General features: G+C 52.0%; 1 protein-coding gene across 4 annotated transcripts in view; it reads right to left on the bottom strand.

Moving 5' to 3' along the window:
* LOC144950057 (uncharacterized) overlaps positions 1-21,153 on the bottom strand; it is a 132,367-nt gene that overhangs the window by 68,952 nt on the left and 42,262 nt on the right. For all 4 annotated transcript variants that reach the window (XM_078880042.1, XM_078880043.1, XM_078880044.1 and 1 more), the window contains exon 3: positions 5,669-5,749. In XM_078880042.1, the coding sequence (XP_078736168.1) occupies positions 5,669-5,749 (81 nt within the window). The remainder of the gene's footprint in view (positions 1-5,668; positions 5,750-21,153) is intronic.

The following is a 21,153-nucleotide window of genomic DNA, read 5'->3' as shown; positions in this document are numbered from 1 at the left end:
CTGCTGCTGCTGCTGAACACGTGGAGACCGTGGGAAGTTGTCTCGGGAACGACGAGAAACACGCAGTGGCTCGACGGTTACCAAGCACTTTTCCATGAAGTGAAATCTGCTCTGTGTGTTTACAAGTTGGGCTGGTTTAACAAGCACGGTTTGGAATAAATACACCCACGGAAACAGACATCGTGTCGCAATCCGCCCCCCGTAGGTTATTCCGTGGGTTGTTAGAGTTTATCCTGGTCAAGAATGATTATTTTCACGAATCAACTCGTTCGTCTCGGATTTTGTCCTCTCATCTCTGCCTTCTCGCGATGTCTTTCTCATCCGTACAGGTGTTGTTTTCCTTCGTCTCTCACTCCATTCCCCGACCACATGAAACATGATTCCATAATTTGTATAACATTTGAACGGAGGTGGAGGCGGTGGTGGATTTTGGTCGCGAAACCTGCGTTTGATCCCCGGCCCTAACCGGACATCAGCGGCGAGGGCTGTCGGAGTCGGTCCTGGCCCTGACCGCTCTCCGCAACTCTTGCTGCGGCTTCAAAACTTCGCAAGAGCGGAACTAACCAAACATCTCGAGCGAGACCAGGGGTCGTTAACCTGCTGCTCTTTAAGGACCGTTCCCTGACGTTCTTTATCAAAGGACCACCGCCGTCTCTTATTCACCACGCAGTGCATTGCGGCTCTTGAAATATTTAGTTTTTTCGTATCGAATCCCAAAAAAAAAATGCCTCTTCTTGTTACGTTGGTTCACCGACCTCTGAACAAGACCCTCTGCTGCTTTCCTGCACAAAGGAGGGGCGATCATCACGCGCGCAGCCCTTCTGTGACATCCACTGCTGGAGAAGGCCGCTTCTCCGCGCCCGTCAACACGATTGTTGGGGGGGGGATCACGTGGCCAGAGTTCAGCACGCTCGCGTGAACGCGGCGGCGCACAGACGACGGAGCGGAGCAACCCGGCAAACAATCCTCGACGCCGCTGCACCGGCCTCTGCTGCCCCACAGCGTAGCACGCAGCCTCGCCTGCAAGCACCGCGTTTGTGCACATGGAGGTCGCCCATCCTAGCGCCACGCTGAGCTTCCGAGAAGATTTATCGCGAGGACGTCAGTGTTCCGTGCGATTCGGTTCATAGGCGAGGTACGGGCCCACTCATTGTTATGCAACAGGGGGGCCGAGGGCGTTTGGTGTCGGCTGCGCTGCACGCGGGCGGGCGCACGCGTGGTCGTCCTGGGCGCACCGCTGTGACGGGCGGGGGGGGCGGAGGGTGTCTCGTGCCGTGCGTTGCGTTCTCGGTGCGCGCGTGGACAATGGAAGCCCTGTCCGTTTGGCTCAGCTGCTGCCTGAGCGACGTCCCCGGTAAACGTGCAGCGGTCGGGCCAACGCAGCTTGTTGGCACGCGGTTCGGAACCGTTGGACCAACCCAGGTGGTGCGTGGTGCAGGTAACGTTGCACCCCCCCACCCCCCCACCCCTCCACAACGTTCCGTGTTGGTCGCGGTGGAGGTTCGAGCTCACGCCCTCGAGCCTTGGTCTGCGCCAGACCGCACGTGTGCGCAGCAGTTCGAGTGGAGGAGGAAACGCGTCCGATACAGCCTGTCCTTGGCTCTGAGGCTTGCCTCCTCTCTGGGGGCTGTGCCGGTTCGAGCAAATAACCCCAGCAGATGTGCGGCTGTGTTCTGGGCAGCGGTGGTGTAGCGGTGGTTTAGCGCGCTACGCTGCACCTAGAATCCGGCGACCCGAGTTCGATTCCCGCTCACGGCCGCCAACACCGGTGACGATTATCTGAATCGGTCCTGGGCCTCCCCGAGGTCTACTCAGCCTCGAATGAGTATCTGGTGCGGTGTGTAAACATCGCCACTGGGGATACAAAGGCGGCCGGGCATAGTGCTGGCCACCCCCTCGTGTTCCGGCTTTCATAAGTGCTCACTTTTAGCACTTGCCCCAACAACCCGTTAAGGCTTTACGGGGGATCTTTGTATGTATATGCATGTATATGTTTCACGCTACTGCTGGCAGAAGGGCGTCGTCAACTTGGAGGGTCGCGAAAGCCTCCGTGTTGAACTCACTTCGAGGGTGGTTGGTCTACTCTTCCACGACGACCAGATGTGTTGTTCCCACACTCATCCAACCCACCATACGCTACCCACCGGTCCAAATGACCAGCGGCGAACCCATTTATGCTGCTGGCTTCGAGACCATTTGTCCGTTTGTTTCAACTTCCGTGCCAGTAGATCGAACCGGCGAACTCTGGATGGCAAGTCCAGTGCTCTCAAGATTCAAGAGCCGAATGGCTCACATGGCTATACCTAATAAATGAAACTGAAAACTGAAACTCTCGGTGAACATGGGTCGCTGATATTGGGATCGTCACGGATAAGAGGATCGCCACCGCCCTATCACAAAAACAACTCAGAACCACCGTGAAACGAAACAAAACCACGAGCTCGTTGCGAAGAGTTCAGCTGAAGCTGTGATCCCAAGGTGAAGTGTTTTCTCCCCGGGACACCACGAGGGATTGGAGGGGGGTGAGCGGCACAGCCTTGGAAGCTAATAACCGTGACTTCAGAAGTTGAAAAAAAAACAATTCCCTGCGCTCGCTGAACCCTGACCTCCGAGCCACATGCTGCAGTAGATACACCCTGACCGGCAACTTTCACCACTCGGCCAGGGGGGAGGGGATGGGGTTGAACGGGGGCTAGGTGGATGGGGGGGGCGGAAGAGAAGAAGACGACGAGGAAATCCGCAGAATTGTCGCCATTCTCTAGTGCTCGCGTCGCTAATCTATCGCCGGCGGAGGGAGGTTGTGGGGTTGCATTGGCTGCCGGCGCCAGTGTTTCCCTGGGCAACGTAGCACTTGGGCATAAAAAAAAAATTAAGTATGAAAAGTCAAAAGTAAAAGTAATTTTGTTTTATTCTACAGTCCTGAAGCAGTCGTGTAAATTGCACATTACTATGTCGGGGGTGGGGGGCTAGTCTATCCATAGGACAGCCGCTGCTGACTTTTCCACAAATTGGTAGTCGTTTTATCAACCCCCAAGGGGATGGTGGGTCACCCCACGATAGGGATTTGAATTCGCGCGCTGCTGAGCCAACTGGCCGATTGAAGATTCGGAGAATCTCTCTCGGATCTGCACTCCTATGAGCTGTTCTCTCGAATCGATCTACTCGACTGACATGGGATGGGGAGGCTCTCGTCTAGCAGTGGATAGACACAAGGGCTGTGCATGTTACGTCGAAGCAATGGGGACTCGAAGGGACCCAGGGAGAATGTACGTTGAACTTTTTTTGCACCGCGTGTGTCTGTGGGTCTCTGTATGAGTCTATGGGTCTCTGTGTGAGTCTGTGGGTCTCTGTGTGAATCTACGGGTCTCTGTGTGTGTTTGTGGGTCTCTGTGTGAGTCTATGTGTCTCTGTGTGGTCTGTGGGTCTCTGTGTGAATCTACGGGTCTCTGTGTGTGTCTGTGGGTCTCTGTGTGTGTCCATGGGTCTCTGTGTGAGTCTGTGGATCTCTGTGTGAATCTACGGGTCTCTGTGTGTGTCTGTGGGTCTCTGTGTGAGTCTATGGGTCTCTGTGTGAGTCTGTGGGTCTCTGTGTGAGTCTACGGGTCTCTGTGTGTGTCTGTGGGTTTATGTGTCTGTCTATAGGTCTCTGTGTGTGTCTGTGGGTCTCTGTGTGTATCTATGGGTATATGTGTGAGTCTATCGGAGTAGGTTAATCGGAGTAGATTTTAAAACCGCATTTTAATATTTAATTCGTACAAATTGCCGCGCCTCCTGCCAGAAATTCTGCAGACCGACTGATTCGACATCGCCAGATCCAGAGAGGCACCGCCAATGCCCTGCGTTTATTGTGGAGAATTGCGGGATGTTTTGGGGTCACTGTGGCGGTGATGGTGGTGGATGCCATGGGGGGGGGGGGATGTTGTGGTTTGCTGCGGCTGCTGAAGGGGAACGTACGCATGGGGTCACCATGGGGAGTTGTGGTTTTCGTTCATTGCTGTTGCTTCGATGTTGCTACGAGTTACAGTTGGCGGTGTAAGATGTTGCATAACAATTCAGGCGTTCGCTGTGTTCCGGAGAAGATTCACTGCGACTGGGGCTCACTTGTGATGTTTTTTTTTCAGGGATGTTTGGCCAGTTCTTTTTATGCACAGCAAAAAAAACGTCAGTGAGTTCCTGCTCAAATGAGCATTGAGGCAACGGTGCTCATCTCCCGTTTACATCCCTGAGCCAGTGGTGGAAACTCCACATCCTCATGGCAGGGACGAGTATATCCATATGACACATTTATATTTACGCGATCTAACCCAAAAAAAACCTATATTATGGACATCCATACGGTAACCACTGAGGTTGCCCCCACAGATTTGTCCTAATTTTATTGACCCCAGGGCGATGATGGGCTGAGACCAGGCGTATTTTGAGTGGCTGACACTCAGAGGGCCTCACGCACGGGGCTCACAAACCCACTTGCTGTACTTCCGTTTCCTTGCCACCTCTCAGCCCCAGCGGGGTTTTGGAGTTCCACAAATCTGAGCGATTCACCAACGCTCCCCTCCAATGTGCTGGACCGCAGGCGTGCAATCTGTAGCAATGTTCGGCTGTTGCAGCTCTTGGTGCGTGGTGTGGGTGCTGTAGGTGCTGTCCGCCAGCTGTATTTGGGAGCAGAGGCACGGTGGTTCGCGCGCTGCGCTACGAACCCGGCGACCCAGAGTTCGATTCCCGCTCACGGCCACCAACACCGGTGACGATTATCTGAGCTGGCCCTGAGCCTCCCCTAGGTCGACTCAGCCTCAAATGAGTACCTGGTGCGGTGTGTAAATATCGCCACTAGGGAGACAAAGGCGGCCCGGCGTGGTGCTGGCCACCCACCCCCTCGTGTGCCGTTCCGGCCTTCATAGGTGCTCGCTAACAGCCTGTTAAGGCTACACGGGGGAGCTTTGTTTTTGTTTCGAGGCAGCTAAGTCGCAAGTCTTCCAGACCCCATAACTAACCACTTCCTCATTCACATTAAGTTTGACCTCCATCGCTAAAAATTCCTCACCTCCTACATCCTCTTAATCAACGATGCCTCGCGCCCTTAACGTGACCCCCCATAATTCCCAATCTGACCCTCATTCCCCACCAGTCCGTAAGCCCCCCTGTCACTCACGGTTGCCTGCTTGTATCTATGTGTGTGTGTGCATATTCTTTGGGTCTTTCGGTAAAGTCACGTAGGTAGGTTCAAAGAAAATAACAAAAATAACAAAAAAACTACGACGTTTTGATCGCAACGCAATTGGTTGTCATCGTTCCTGTTGCGATCAAAACGTCGTAGTTTTTTGTGATTTTTGCTATCACCTGCAGCTATGGCCAGACAGCGGAGAGGAGAGCGAGGTGGGGAACGAGGAGTGCATTCTGACCGATGTTTGTTGTTCTCGTTGTAGAATTCTATTTCGCGGCCTCATCACTCATTGAAGAACCTGCACGAGTCAAGGTGAGCTCCATTACCGCATCGACTGTGTCACACCGCGCAGCCAGATCGATCGTTCGCGAGAAGGGTGGTGGGTGGGGGTGGGTGGGTGCGCAGAGACACAACGCAAAGCATCTCACCGTCTCCACCGCGGGGGCATCGGCAAGCTCGGCTCCACCTCGCAACAAAATCGCACGCTGGCACGCGACCACTACTCACCCTCGCCCCCTTCTCGGGGAAGCACTTGCATCCTCCTGAACAGTCGCGGCCTCCGCACGCTCCCGGGAACACCTTCACCCCCTGCACGCGCACAGCGGCGGCAACACACGCGGGGGGTTAATCGTGGCGGTACCGTCGCGATGTTCGAGACACGGGGGGAAGGGGGGGGGTGCTGCCATGTGGTGCAATGGTCAGCGCACTGCACTGGCACCGTGCAGATCGGTGATCGACGGTTCGAGTGGCTCTCCTAGCGCGCGGTAGTTTAGACGACGGGTCACAGTGGCTCTGTGAGCTTGCGGTCCAGAGGTCGCCGGTGCCACGATTCGATCTCCCGATACGGCAGGTTGAGACGATGGGGCGAGTTTCTGTGATACCCCCCCCCGCCGCCAGCCTCTGTCTACCGAGCGGCATGGATGGGTGCACCACAGTTGTGGAAGAGTAGGCCAAAACACCCATTGGTGGCGGGTTCAACGAAACATTTATATATTTACGCGATCTAACACAAACCTCTACTATGGAACATAAAAACAACCCTCAATGTTAATTGTTTTCATAATTAGCTAATACCCATTAGGCCAGTGCCATACAAAACGTTATTTGGAGCAAATGATGGCTTGGAGGTGACATAACATAACACGTTTTGTAGTTCTCTTAATTGCCTACTCGGGTATCGTATAAATGACAGCACCGTGCGTTATACTCGTTACACATCGTATCCTTGCAACGTTTAAAAACCCATGTCAGGTTTAAGTTGAGCTAACTGCAGTCGAAGAACTTGTTAAGTAATCTTTATCCGTACCGTTCGGATGAAATGGACCGCCCCCCCTTGTCAAATTTCCCTTCTCTGCGTTGCCCAGCCCTACGAAGTGTGGCAGGTGGCCTTACAAATATCACTCTTCCGATTTGAGATTGCAAAAGAGAAGCCCAGTCGCCAGCTCGTGTCACAGCCCACGTGCCCAATCCCTTATCTGCAGCTCGCTCCGAGATGCAGAAACAACAGGCAAGGCTTACGGGGGCAAGAGGACACGGGCAAGTCACGGTGGCAAGGTGCGGAAAAACAGCAGCGTCCACCCCAAGGCTCTCTCTCTCTGTGCACCACGTTGCGTGACCCAAACGCGAATGATCGAATCGTTGAGCAGAACTGAAGTGACCGGCGGTAGGCGGGCACGACGCAGAAGCAATGCGACATTTTGCTCACGAGCGAACGAGCCTCGCACGGACCGCAACAAACGCGCAACGCCACACGGAGCTAAGAGGTCCCCCCCCCCCCGCTCGATTCCGCGAGGTCAGCCCCACCGACAAGTTGCCCACCACGAAGACCCCCCCCCCTCGCCCAGCGTCGCTTCTCGCCCAACGCACCACGGATTTCTGTCGCACTCCACGTGGCCCACCCCCACTCCCTCCCCCTGATTTTTGGATCGGATTCCATCGAACAATCGCGCTCTCCTGCGGACCCTCCGCGATGTGTCGGAGCGACGGAGGAGCTGCTCCACCGTGAGTGCGGCTCTCTCGCGGAAGTTGGGGGCTTCGGCGCCGATTTAAGACCGGACGGTGTTTTAGAGGCCAGGTAGAGTTAAGCCCTGCTTAAGCCGTGCGGATTTATAGCGCCGCTGTCGGAGGGCAAAACTGCCGTGTGGCTCTACTCGTCTCTGGCGGGGCGGTAATCTATCGCGCGCACGGCTCAACGGACGGATCGCGCAATCCTCGCGTGGCCAACGAACACGGAAAGAAATCACTCGCGCGAATTGGGCTGAGATCCCAAAAAATATTCACATGCACAATAGCAGCGCAGGGGATAGGGGCCATCCATTGAGTGGGTACGCAAAAATCTGTCAAAACTTGACCCCTCCCCCCCTCCCTGTACGCACGCGGACCTTTCACACCCCCAATCTGACGCACCCCCCCCCCCCCAAATCCTATTAAACGGCCGATATTTAATCCACGCAGAAACGATCAAGGATTAATAACATTAACGTGCTTAAGCAAACAGATAGTCCACCGTCGGACTATATACTTTGGAGGCCAATGTAGACAAATGATTATCGAGTCTTCACCCCCCCCCGTTTCCTACGCACACATTGTCAGTAGACCCCCCCCCATACGCAAGCTACGCATTTGGGTTAACCCCCCCTCCCCCCTTCATGCGTGCGGGCTCAATGGATGCTGCTTCAATCCCCACGACCACCGCATTCTGTCCACCCAGCGCGTGTCAACTGGCCCGCCGCAGTCAGTCGATGGGCAGCGCTGCGTGTGGCGGGGTAAAGGCGTGGGCTACTCCCGCCTCTTCTAAGAAGTCTGGGCAGCGTGGAGGAGTAGGCCAAATACAACGTCCAGAGATGTTCTCCATAGAGCTTTCTCTCGTGGAGGCATTTTCCACCGACAGTGGTGTGAGCCAGCAATTGCAGGGCCGCGCCTTTACCTTTAAAAATAGCAGCTGCTCACTCACACGCTTGAGCCTCGGAGAACTCTTGCGGGCAAGTTCATTTAGCCTATTGTCCTCACACACCAACAAAATATCAAGACAAAGATCCTCCGACTGCTTGGGAAGTTTTCATCCAGCAGTAGTCATCCAGCGGTAGATAGATCATGGCTGCTCATGATGATGGCGACTACGATTGCCTCACAGTAACCTACGTTCGTGAAGACTAACGGGGGTTATGAAGTGGACCCCTATGCGAGTCGAACATCCGTGGCACAGATCAACAATTACAGCAATAACCCCGGTAATCAACAACGCAGCCAACCTCGCCACGCGACCACGACGCTCGCCGAGCCAAACTGAAAACAAAACCCAACGACGATGATGTCCAGTTGGTTTCACGACTTGGTGACCACCCTAAGACCCGGTTGCGTTAATACCGGCCCGCTTTCATGAGCCAAAAATGAGCCGAGACTGTTTTCCTGACCGCTCACCTTGACCAACCCTAAGCACCGGCACTCGCACGCACAAGTAGTTTGTACAGGTGGCGCGTGGCACAGCGGCTCGAGGGACTCCTGGGGCCGCTTCAGCGGTGGGTTGGGTGCGTGCGTGCGCGTGTGTGTGAGGAGCGGTGGCGTAGTGGTTAGCGCGCTGCGCCACGAACTCGGCCACCCGAGTTCGATTCCCGCTCACGGTCAACAGCAGTGACGATTATCTGACCCGGTTCTGGGCCTCCCCCATGGTCGACTCAACCTCAAATTAGTACTTGGCGTGGTGTGTAAATATCGCCACTAAGGGAGACAAAGACGGCCGGGCGTGGTGCTCCCCCTCGTGTGCCGTGCCGACCTTCATAGGTGCTCGCTAATAGCACTTGCCCCAACAGTCTGTTTAGGCTATGCGGGTGATCTTTGCCTGTGTTGTGTGTGTGGCGTTACCTGCAATTCACCAACTCTCAAATAAAAATAAAACAATTGGATGGCTCAACGACTTGCACCTCAATCTCTCACAGTTGCGCACATCGTGGGCCACAATTAGGAGGACGAGAGGGAAGAAGAAGAATAATAAAACTAGAAGCGAGGCTTTGCCTCATTATATAGCGGAGAGGGCTTTGGGCCCACCAAATGAGACGAGCGCTTGGCAAGAGACGCGTGGATGCTCACGCCCGGCAGCAGATGACGACGCTTCTGGCCGTGGACTGACACACAATCGGGCCCTTTGTAAGCCGCAGGCTACAAAAGCGCTGGGTCCAGCCGTCCACACACCCAACCACACACCCACACACACAGCCACCCACCCACCGAGCCACCCACCCACCGAGCCACCCACCCACCCATCCAGCCACCCACCCACACACACACCCACCAACACACCCACCAACTCACCCACATAACCCACCCACACACACACCCACCAACACACACACCCACTCACCCACACACCCACCCACACACCCACGTGGGGGTGAGTATCGGCAGAATAATTTTCCTTCGGTCGTCATGCCACGGGGCCGCCGATTCAACACGCTCCGTTTCGCACCGGTAATATTTTTGTTTGTTTGTTTTTTTGTATCTGCCACGGATTTATTTTGTATTTAATTCGGTGGCCAAGGGCGTGGCGTCTCCCGTGCCGCGCCGCGGGCTCAGCAACACACAACGTGCGCGGGAGGGAGATTCGCTAGCGGCGGTTGTGTGATGGTTGGCACGCTGGACTCGCAAGCTCAGGGAACACCGGTTCGATTCCATCTCCAGACGGTTGAAACAACGGGGTAGGTCCCTTGAACCCCCCCCCCCTCCACGTTGCACTCCCACCCCCACCACCGTCTCTGTCCACCCAGCAGCGGCGTAAACGAGCGACGACCACGGGCAGTCTATCGGCAGGTCGCGTGTGGCCAATGTGGAAGAGTAGGCCAAAGTTACTCTCTCTAGAGGAGCTCTCTGAAGCTGCCAACACATTGGCATGTTGCATAGTTGGGTCTTGCCTCGACTATTGCAACAGCGTCCTAGTCCGGACCTCCTCTGGCAACCTCAAAAAACTTCAAAGACTTCAAAACAACCACGGTCACATACAAGATCGCCTGCCTCTGCCACCACGCCTTCACATCTGCCTGCCCCCCGTACCTCTCTTCATTATTGACGACTTGCAGCGCAGCACACGGAAGATGCCTTCGCAGTTGTGACTCACGACCTCCTCTTGATGCCAAGGTCCAGGACGGTCACGTCTATGCGCCGTTTCTCGGCGGCTGCCCCCACAGTCTGGAATTCAATCCCTCTGTACATTCGCAGCATCACCTCAATCGTCCCCTTCAAGAGACACTAAACGACTCACCTCTACAACCACGTGCTTTCGAGTGTCTCTGAGCTTGGCTCCGCGCCTCTGAGTTGCGGCCGTTAGGTCCGCAAATTTGCACGCGTTATAAATTGAATTAGTATTATTATTCATAATTATTAGCTCTCGAGAGTTTTTCATTACGAAGGCCCTTCTGCCAGCAGTGGCGCGAGCAAGAAATTGCAGGGCTGCGCTTTTACCTTTTACAATTCACTTATCGAAATCTACACCAGACTTCACTCTTCACAAGTAACAAAACATTTCAAGCATTTTTTTTATTCCTCTCCAGACTTTCGGCAGCCGGCTTCAGTTTAGAGGCATGCAAGGCAATTAATTGTGTAAGGTGGCATATTGAAAAATTGGTAATGTGATATTGCAGCACTTTTGGACCAGTGATCCAGGCAGAAATATGCAAAACAATCCAGCGGATTCTGATCTTCCGCAAGTCTACAGATGTCGCTATCGAGTCACTTCTGCATCAACGACTGCCTGCACTGGCCACTGATTGTGATATAAATGGCAGGAAGACAGTTGATGGATCGAGGTGTGGGTGCGGCATTGGATTGCGAAACTCAGCTGGATGGGAAGCGAGGGCAATGGGGAGGAAGGGAAAGTCTACAGCTGAAACAATTCACAGAAGGAAACATATCTGTATGGGGGCATGTTGTCGAGGGTGAAGTTTCAAGTTTATTTGCTTTAAGCAGGTGATAACTCAAGAGACCAGGATGAGTCTCATTTGCAAGAGTTACTTAGGGCTTTGGTCTGCCAGGAGGAGGAAATGACTGCTCGTGTATCATCCCAATTGAGTAATCTGCGTGTAATTTATTTTTAATTTGGCAAAATTGGACACTGACGGTGGCACACAATGGTCCTACTTTTGCGAAATTACGTTGGGGGAGGGGATCTTCAGCGTCCACCGTGATGGAGTCGTTGCGCCTTAGTAGCACTACGGTTATCGCAAGTGCAGTATTAACCAGGGCGGCCGTGGGATTCGAACTACGAACCTCTGCAACAAGCGGCGAACGCGCCACCCCTAGGCCGCATGTCACCACCCCTGATGTCTGCTACAGTTCTAGACCAGGGGTTGGCATGCGACTCATTAAAGGCCGCATCGTGCCGTTATTTATTATTTATTAAGGACCACCATCTCGTATTCACGTGCATTGGCGGCTCTTGAATTATTGAGTGTTTTTGTTTTACCGCATTATAAAGAAATGTCTTCCTGTTATTTTGGTTGCCGACCCCTGGTCCGGAAGGATGTTGGTGGGCAGGGCCAAGGGGTAGATAAAGGAAAGCTCTGTTCGATGACCTGAAGATTGGGGGACCATTCGGCGAAACAAAAAGCGCAATATCGGGTTCGATGGAAAATACAACAATCCCAGATATAATATCCCTTGGGCGAGGCGCTCAAGGAATTAAGAAGCGTAATATTTTGGCTCCGGCAACGTTGCCAGACGAGACACGAACGCGCGCCAAGCGTACAGCCGATCGGACAGCACTTCGGCGGCCTTCCCACGGCATTCGTCTCGCCGCGTCCTGCCGCTCGCTGTCGCGGTTGCCAAAGTGGCAGCCTCGCACATTCCCCACGCATGCTCAGCTTCAGCGGGCAGCGGTGGCAGCTTTTTTTTTATCTCACAGGGCTCCATGGCCAGGGCCTCCATCCATCGCTGGATATTAAGCACGTGTCAAATTCGCGGCGATTCAACTATGTGTCAATGTCGATGATTGTTTTTTGGAATACAAATGGAAAAACGCTGCCTGTTTGATATTTCGCACAACACGTAAGCAGCACCGTGCAGGTGTCACGCAAAATCGTGGGTGTCATTCGTGGCCAAAGCTGCTGATGCCGCCACCACCACCACTACCACGCCTCATCTTTAATGTTAAAATTCGTTGGGTTCACAATCCGCTCTTTTGATTGAAGAAGTATATTTGAATAAGTATATTTTGATGGAATAAGTATGTTTGTTGAGTTTTTGAGCCAGCTGGCCAGGATTTGGCAAGGAAATAGTACCACCACTTTCACCCAGGCAACCGGAGGCCACAAACTTCGATATTTCCTGACTTATCCTTGTAACAATAATTACATATATTTAAGAACACAAAATGTATTTTTTTTACAAAAAATGCACTTAAGAACAAACATTTTTAAAACGTCGTTTTTTTACTTTAGATTATATCAATGGTAAGATTTGTACGAAGTGTCGATTATTCGAATAAAAGTTATTTGTGAACATATGATGGATTGAAAAAAGAGTATACAATCCCAATATTTTGTGAAATCAATGATTAATAGGGCGGTTGTTGTAGTTTAATGACGCGTACATCACAGCACATGACACGAGCAGTAGGCATTCAATAAATAAACGATTCCATTTTTTTTTTAAACGGGGAAGTTACTAAATGTTCTTGTAATTAGGAACAGGCCTATTTGTATTTGAATAGATTTAGTTGTTCCGCCTACATCTTCATGGAAACCCAGCGGCTGTTCAAATATGAAATTCCCAACTCACAAATTGGCAGTAACGCGAGCAGTTTGGTACAAGTGATCGCTCCGCTAACATCACCGTCCAAATTCGCTCATTTTCTCCAATCCATTTCAACAAAATTCCGCTGTAACGCCCTGACCACACACTGGCATCGCTACAATCAACTGCTATTCATACGCTCCTTTCGCAAGCGTCGCAACCCGCGGCGTGAATCATCGCAGATTCAAACCCACGCGCGCCGAGCACGGCAGCGACAGATTTTCCGCCGTCCACTTCGCCTTGCGACAAATCTGCCGACGCGTCGCAGTGAACGGGGCCGGCCCCCTGGGACCATGTGGGCGCAGGAGGGTCGCGCGGTTCGTACCGACACCGCCACCTCCATCCAGGGCCAGATTCGCACTTCCGAAGCCCCTCCATCAATCCACCCCCACTCCCCCACCTTGTCCAGTTTTCACAGGTGCTACTAACTCGCTGTAACGGCACGTGCCCCAACAGCCTATTGAGAGGCGGATCTTTAGCCTTGCTACGGGTGGAGGCATCTAAACTCCAATTAGCGCGGTTGGCTACGTACGGTGCGAAAGAAGTTCAACGTGCAGCACACACAAACTAAAACAAGGCCCTCGGACCCCGTCAAACGTAATTCGGGGGGCCCTGGCCCCCCTCCATAATCCCCGGCGCCACCCTTGTGGGAGTGACTCAGCCACAGCGCAGTCAGAGGCAGCGGAATCGCCAAGGCAAACACGGGGGGGGGGGGGTGGTACAGCGCGTCCAAGACGAGGCCGCCCCTCCGCCACAAAGCAGCGCTTGTGCCGCGCGCTGTCGGGGCGACCGTGCGCTCGCTCGCTCGGGTCTCTGGGTGCGTGTGGGCCCGGGGAGCGGTAGCAGTGGAGTGGTTGGCGCACTGCGCTTTGAACCCGGCGATTCGAGTTTGATTCCCGCTCACGGGACACGGACACCAGCGACGATTATTGTCCGAGCCGGTCCTGGGTTCTCATCTAGGTCGACTCAGCCTCAAATGAGCACCTGGAGAAACAAAGGCGCTCGGGCGTGCCGTGCCGGTGCTACTCGCGAACAGCACTCGGCTCAACAGTCTGTTAGAGGCTATACGGGGCCAGCGCCAACCTGGCACGAGCAGTGACGGCGGTGCGGACGGCAACGATGATGCATCGGTGAATCCACACCCATTCAGGCGCAAGCGGGATTGTTGGCCTCTGGCTATCGCCTCCCTTTCCGTGACGAGTTTCAAGCAGGTTGCAATGTTCCCATGCCGCTCCGCTCGTGAAGCCCGCCCTTGTGCCTGCAGCATGTGGAGTTTCCCATGACGAGGGTTTTGTAATGTGTGCTTGTTCTCAGGCCATGCTCGCAAAGTGGTTGGATATATATATGGGTATACAATGATTTACAATTGCAACTTGTAACGCGTCGCTCAGTGTTCATCACTCACTCTCGAAGAGAGGCACGGGGAATCAACGAGGGGAAGCAGCAGCAAGATGGTGAGTCCGGACCAACAATTATATTTGCATTTTTCCAGGTCAGGCCCACTGAGCTATGTAGCTCTTTTTTTCCGAAGCGACCTTGCCACGAATGATAGCTCAACGACGTGGTTGACCATCCCTAACCTCAACCCAAGCTGGGTGCTCCTCGACATAGGAAGGTGTTATCGACCACTGAATGAGTGTTTCATCGAGGAAGAAATGAAACCCACGCGTGCGAGGAGGCAACGCTCTATCCCATACAGACGGAAATGGTGGAGTCCACATTAGTGCTGTGCTGCATTCTCCGAGCGAGCCAGGGTATGGCACTACAACTTAACTAAACTATTAAAAATGTTTTATCAGGTAATGCCCACCGAGCTATAGAGCTCATTTTCAGAAGCAACCTGGCCACAAATGAGAGCTCAACGGAATGACTTACCACGTGGAAATTGATAGCAGCCAAACACTCAAATTGCACGTTTCTAAATGTGGAAGGAAAAACTGGAGGATCAGGAGAAAAATCCACGCGACCTCCACCACCACCACCGCCACCACCGCCACCACCGCAACCGCCACCACCGCCATCACCTCCAACCGCCACCACCACCGCCGCTGCCCTGCGGTGTCCTTTCATGGGATGTTAATCGAGTGGAGAACACGTGCGAATTTGGAGCGACGACGACTTTCGTGGAACGATGAGCGGACTGCGTGCGTGGGGAGTTTCGCGGTTGCGCTGCGTGGCTCTCCGGCGCGCTTTCGGGTCGTGCCGCGCGTCGTTTGGCACGATGTCCGACGTTTCGCTCCCACGTGCTGGGAACTTCTTCAGGAACTGAATTGGTTCAACGTTTGTACCGAGCCGTTTCAGTGACTATCAGTTTTTTGCATGGAGGTTTTTCTCAAACACTTAAACAATTTTACTGGGTTTACATTAAGAAGTTGGAAAAACTGTTCCGCTTATTTAACTGAAATGTTCCCTGGTTTTTTGAAAACAAGTTAAGTAAACACTATTTTTTCTGAAACAGCGATATGTTTCACTTTAACAGCCACTCAACTTGCTCGCTGTGATGCATGCGTTATTTTCACAGCGACGTCCTGATTGTAACCGTTTGCAATCGGATGGCGTCTGTCATTTGTGGCTTATTTCAAAATGTTATTTCCATTCCCCGCATCCCAAACATATTTACTCAACAATGCATAAAGGACACACAAGTGTGTATCCTGTTCATGAATTGGATACGTTTGATTTGATGCAACGTATATACATTTTTATCCATCCTGTAAATTGTCCAAAACGTCATCGCGTAGGGGGAGGCTTATCCAAACCACGATTTGTGACAATATCCGGGATGTGACATTAACCGCAACCACGTATGGCGTCGTTTGAAGTTTATTTTACGTTTATCGAGGTGATAACTCATTCGTCCATCAGCAGGGGAGCGATGGATGCTGTGTATCGTCCCAATCGAGTTATTTGTGATGTCGTTTATGTTTTTTTATTTTGGCAAATTTGGATTCTGACACCGGGCGCACAATGGCCAAACTCTTTTCGGATATCGTCAAGAAATCTTCAACGTCTGCTGCGAAGCAGATAGAGCATTTGCTTATTAAGGTTTCAGTTAGGACTTATTTTGCACACAGGTAAACCCCATTGGGTAATACGTGCACTAATTTGCGATGGGGACTGGGCTACAGCAAAACAAATGAAACCCACAAACAACTGTACACGGTTAGGCTGCGAATGGCATGGTACAACTAGCGGAGCGTGGTCTAACTAGCAGAGCGTGGTACAACTTGCACAACATATACAAGGCAAGCAAAACGCACCACGTACAAAATATGTATCACTTATAGTCTGCAAAGCAGAGCGATCGATGGCATGTATACATCAAAGCCAATCTGATCTCCAAAAGTAATTCAAAGTAGGACAAGGATGGCAAGGTTTTGACGCCAACAATTCCGGTGGTATTATTATTATTATGGATAATAGTATTATTACGGATATTACACACGCAGCATTAACCAGGGCCGCCGCTGGAATTCGAACCGTGAATCCCGTGCAACGAGCGGTGAACGCGCTCGCACTCACGGACCACACCGCGACGTTCTTGACTGCGCAGACGTCAATGCCCACAGAGGGACAGCGTCACACGTTGTCCAAGTGGGGGCATTTTTATTTTAAAAAAAAACCACTCATCAAGCCGTGGTGGCTGTTCACAACCAAGCAAGGGGCCTCCCTAACGACCCCGCCACTCCCGCCCCTGCGCCCGCACGCCACCGAACACCCAAACCGAGTGATCTTTTCTCTCCGAGAAAGCGTCGTCGTCCGAGCGTGAAGCAACGGACGCCAGCCCGAGCGTTCTCAAACACAACACGCAGCGCTTGATTAAGAAATTCCAAGCCCCCCCACCCACCCACCCACCCACGCGCCCCCCATCCTCGTCGTTAATTATGAGGCTGCGCTCTTAACATGAAGCGGGTTATGTAATACCGCCCGCCAGATGTCCGGCGTCATGGCTTTTGCCTCTCGCACGGCTTCCGACGTCAACGCGGCGATGGCTCAGGCTTACCGAATATGGCCTTTGGGCGAATTGCAAATCTTCGCGTCACTAAGCAATCGAGCAAATGAGGGTGAAATGCGTTGGCAGTCGTGCGCAAGCGCAAATGTAAGAATAAGCGATTCAGCTCGTCTGTTCTGAAGGTGCTCGTTGCCTTATAAGAGAAAATTATCCCGGGGCCTGGCTGGATTTCCTTATTCAGAGCAGAGCAGAGAGGGGGGGGGGCTCTCCAACTCTGGCCGGATTCCAAAATTGTGCAGGAGTTATAATTGTTCAGAGTTGATGAATGAAGGCCCATGGTAATACCACACCACGATTGATATCCAGGTCGACCACCAATGATCGGGCACTCGCTGATCCATCACTTGCTCGCCAGGCGGTCAGTCGCCACCTTATCACTCCACTCGTGCTACTGTTGTTTACCGTTCCCAGTGAAGATCGCTCATCGATCCCTCCCCTCGCGTCGAGGAATCTGTTGACCAGACACTGACTGTGATTATCTCATCCATGCCGCGTTCAACCACCGGGCTGCAGGTGAAGAAATCGCCTCTCTTGCTGCCTCCTTCGCCTTTGGAATTTCCTCCCGTTGTAATTATTTTTCCCCCCAAACTCGTTTCATAACCTTGCTCAATGTGAAGAAAACGATTCCATCTGTTCTGTTACACCTTCACTGGTGCTGTTGGTTGCTGGCCGATTGCCGTTTTTTGGGGCCCACGGGCCTTTGTTTACTTCGTTTTTTTAATTGTAACAATACATTTTTATTATTATAATAATTATTACACAGTCAAGCCCTTAGAAAATGGCACATTTATTAATTAGAATTAAAGGTTATGTGTTTAGAATAGTTTTTATTGTTTATGACATTTTTTTTCCGACTATAATCATCCGAATTGTGCTCTCGGGAGCAAGGAAATATTCTTCCTCAATATTCTTCCTGAATTCCCACAAACACGCGCACACGTTGATTGATTTACTGTGTTTTTTAAACCGGATGGGAATCCACGTGCATTGAAGGACCGTCGTTTTAGCTTCGTGAAACACGCACTCTCAAGTTTCAAGTTTATGTTCTTTAACCAGGTGGGAACTCCATAGACGAGGATGAGGCTCGTGCGCAAGCGTGACCTGGGTCATCCAAATGACGAAAGCAAAACAAGTAAAATGAAATAGAGCAACGAAACAGGGAGAGCAAACGCAACAAACGGTGCCGCGGGAGAAATAAAAAGATTGCGCAAGCGTCATTCGATGTTCATTCATAATAAAAATGGAGGTATATAAACAGTACGTTCACCACGCTTGAACCTCTACGAAAATGTGTTCTGTGTCCTCTTTCTCTAATATTCTTTGGTTCTTTCGGTAAAGTTACGTAGATAGAAAATAAAAAATAAATTAAATTTAAATGAAAAATAAAATGACAATTTCAGGAGGTCGTGTGGCTTCGATCCCGACTCTGACGCCTGCTGCTGTATATTTGGAGTTTGCGTGTCTCTCTCCCCGCGGTCATGCGGATTTTTCTCCGGGTCCTCTAGGTGTTTCCCCTTCACATTAAGAATCAACGTCACGCGTTCAGAGTATTTAGCTGCAATACATTTCCACGTGGTGATGATGATGATAAGCCACTTCATTGAGCTATCATTTTGTGGCAAAGGTCGCTTCTGAACAAGAACTAAAACATCTCAGCGGGAGCCCTTCCCTGCTAAATCTCTGCATTCTTTTTAGTTTGTATTCGCGTTCGTTTCGTTTACGACCATTAAACGCCTCGTCTGTCAGTCGTGCGATATTCCTGAAGCACCCTGCCGCGCGCACTCGTCCACCGCAACATTCGCGTGTCTCCCTTTGTCGTTGTTGCTCGTGTTGCTGCTACCGCGCTCACCACGTCTCGCTTGCAAGTTCAACGTTCGCTGCCACATCTCTCAGGAATGACGGCGTGGGTGGGTTACTTTAAACGGTGCACAGAGATCCACCCCAGCTCCATTGATCGAGCCCCCCCCCCCCCCCAGTGGCGGCGGCTCGGGAAATTAATCAGCAACGAGCTTTATAATTGAGCCCCCCCCGCCCGACCGCCCGCCCCCCCCCCCCCAAAATGAGTTGATGAAACACAATGAGGCGGCAAGGCGTCCTCTGTTCTCGGGGTACCTCCTCCTCCGAGGACCCGTGTCATGACATCAATTTTCCCAGCCTCGCGCTGAATTTCCCAGGCGCACGCAAAAAATATAAAAAATGGGGCTTCAAACGGGGACCCGGGGGCCTGGCGGTTCTCGGCTCTGGAATTTACCGTTGAATTTTTATTTTTATTTTTGGGCCTCGGGGAACGGAGCCTAACGGAGGTCCATCGATTTCCTAAAAACGGTGGCCGCGCGCGCAAGTGCACAAGTTTCCTCTTTCGGCTTCAGAGACTCCATTGTTTTGCAAAATCACGTGACCTTGCAACATTTCCCCCTGGCCCCCCCCCACCAAAGTTATAGAATTGTCCTGTTTTATGTTTTGGGGGGGGGGTGGGTGGACAGGCACGCTTTTATTTTCCACGAGTGTTAGATGTTCACTCTGATTCTCGATCGCGGTTAGGGTGAAGCGTGTTTTTTACGCTGATGTTTTCTGAACCCAAGATGGGGGGGGGGGGTTGGGAGGGGGGGGTGAAATCCACAGCGCCACGGTGGGTAGACAGGCTGCCTATTTATAGAACGACCCTTCGTCGGCTTCCCATTTGTGGAGGTGAAACTCAAAAGGGCACAGATACGCGTGGAGACCTGACGTGGTAGGAAGTATGTCGACACCAAGAGACGCAGGAACGCGTGGAACTAGAGAACGCACCCCGAGTTAAGGACATCGCGGGATTGCGTAGGCGTTCTGGAAGTTGTGCTCAACGGATAATCGGCGCGCCTTGGAGTTAGTATCGGCCGTTCGGAGACTTGAGCGGGCTCGAGCGGGACATCTCGCAAGACGGGATGATGGCCGGTCGTCAAAACTATGTGGATGAATGTGCAGTTTTTTTTCAAGCCATGATGATTATTATGATGATAGGACATCACTGGCAACTCTCAACGGTACGATGGGCACCGTGTCGTGTCAAGGAGCAGCGCCGGAACACGACACTACAGAACTACTTCTGGAGTCGTTTAAATTGGTCCTTCTCACCCAACACGGACGACGCTGTCTAGCGATCAGTAAAACACGTGTCGTTACATTGTGATTCATCAGACAATCTCAAACATTCAACCATCATTAATAATGATGATGCCCTTTGTTTATTGAAGAGAGCGTTTTCAGGAGGTCCCTGCATTGAGATGTTCGGTCAAATCCAACCGTAGTTTTTTGCTAAGTGGAAATGAAAACCGCTGGCACCCGAGAGAAAACCCCACCACGCGGACGGGGAGGGGGGGGGGTAACCACTCAAAAGATAACCTCGATAATTCAATCGCTGTAAGAGCGTCGGTTATTTGTAAATCTGCACCGCTGCCAACGCGAATATCTCATCGCCGCTCGTGCTGACGCCCGGCAAACTCTGTTGCCGAGTGGCCTGCACGGGGCCACGTCCCAGCAGAGTGAAGTGCCCTGGGGGCCCATGACCCATGGGGCTCGGTGCGGTCGCCTGGCTGCCTGCGGCGCTCTTAAAATTTGGGAGATTTCAAAGCCGAAGTGTTTATTTTAGCACGATAAGGCCCACTGAGCTGTGTACTGCAGATATTTTACAGAAGCGACCTGCCCAACACAAATGATAGCTCAAACAAAGTGGCTTTTCACGTGGAAATTTATAGCGGGAGACAAATACTCTAAACGCACGATTCTAAATGTGGAGGGAAAAACCGGAGAAAAATCCACGCGACCACGGAGAGAGAGAGAGACACGCAAACTCCAAATTAGCAGCAGTGTGGGCACGCGCGTGGCTGTTCACTACATTGCCCTAATCTGGTCGGAGAAGTAGCGGTGTTTGTTTTTGCAGTGTGGGTTTCGTATTCCCGAAGTGAGATGTCGCTTCAAATCACTGGCAGCGGACACCCCTCTTCGAGCGATTGTGTTCACCATTTCACCAGCCCCAACCTCAACGGGGTGATTTTGGGGGAATTGTTCACGGTATGGAGAACATTACGAGTTGAGAATGATATAGACATTAAGAACAAAACAAGACTTTACCGAAAGAACCAAAGAGTACAGACATAAATACTTTATCTCATGGGGAGTTGCTGCTATGTGCAATTCCAATCGAGTAATTTGAAGATAATTTGTC

Source organism: Lampetra fluviatilis, chromosome 56, assembly GCF_964198595.1.
Source record: "Lampetra fluviatilis chromosome 56, kcLamFluv1.1, whole genome shotgun sequence".
Taxonomy (NCBI): Eukaryota; Metazoa; Chordata; class Hyperoartia; order Petromyzontiformes; family Petromyzontidae; genus Lampetra; species Lampetra fluviatilis.
The sequence above is the reverse complement of the archived record's forward strand: the minus strand, read 5'-3'. Positions and strand labels throughout refer to the sequence as shown.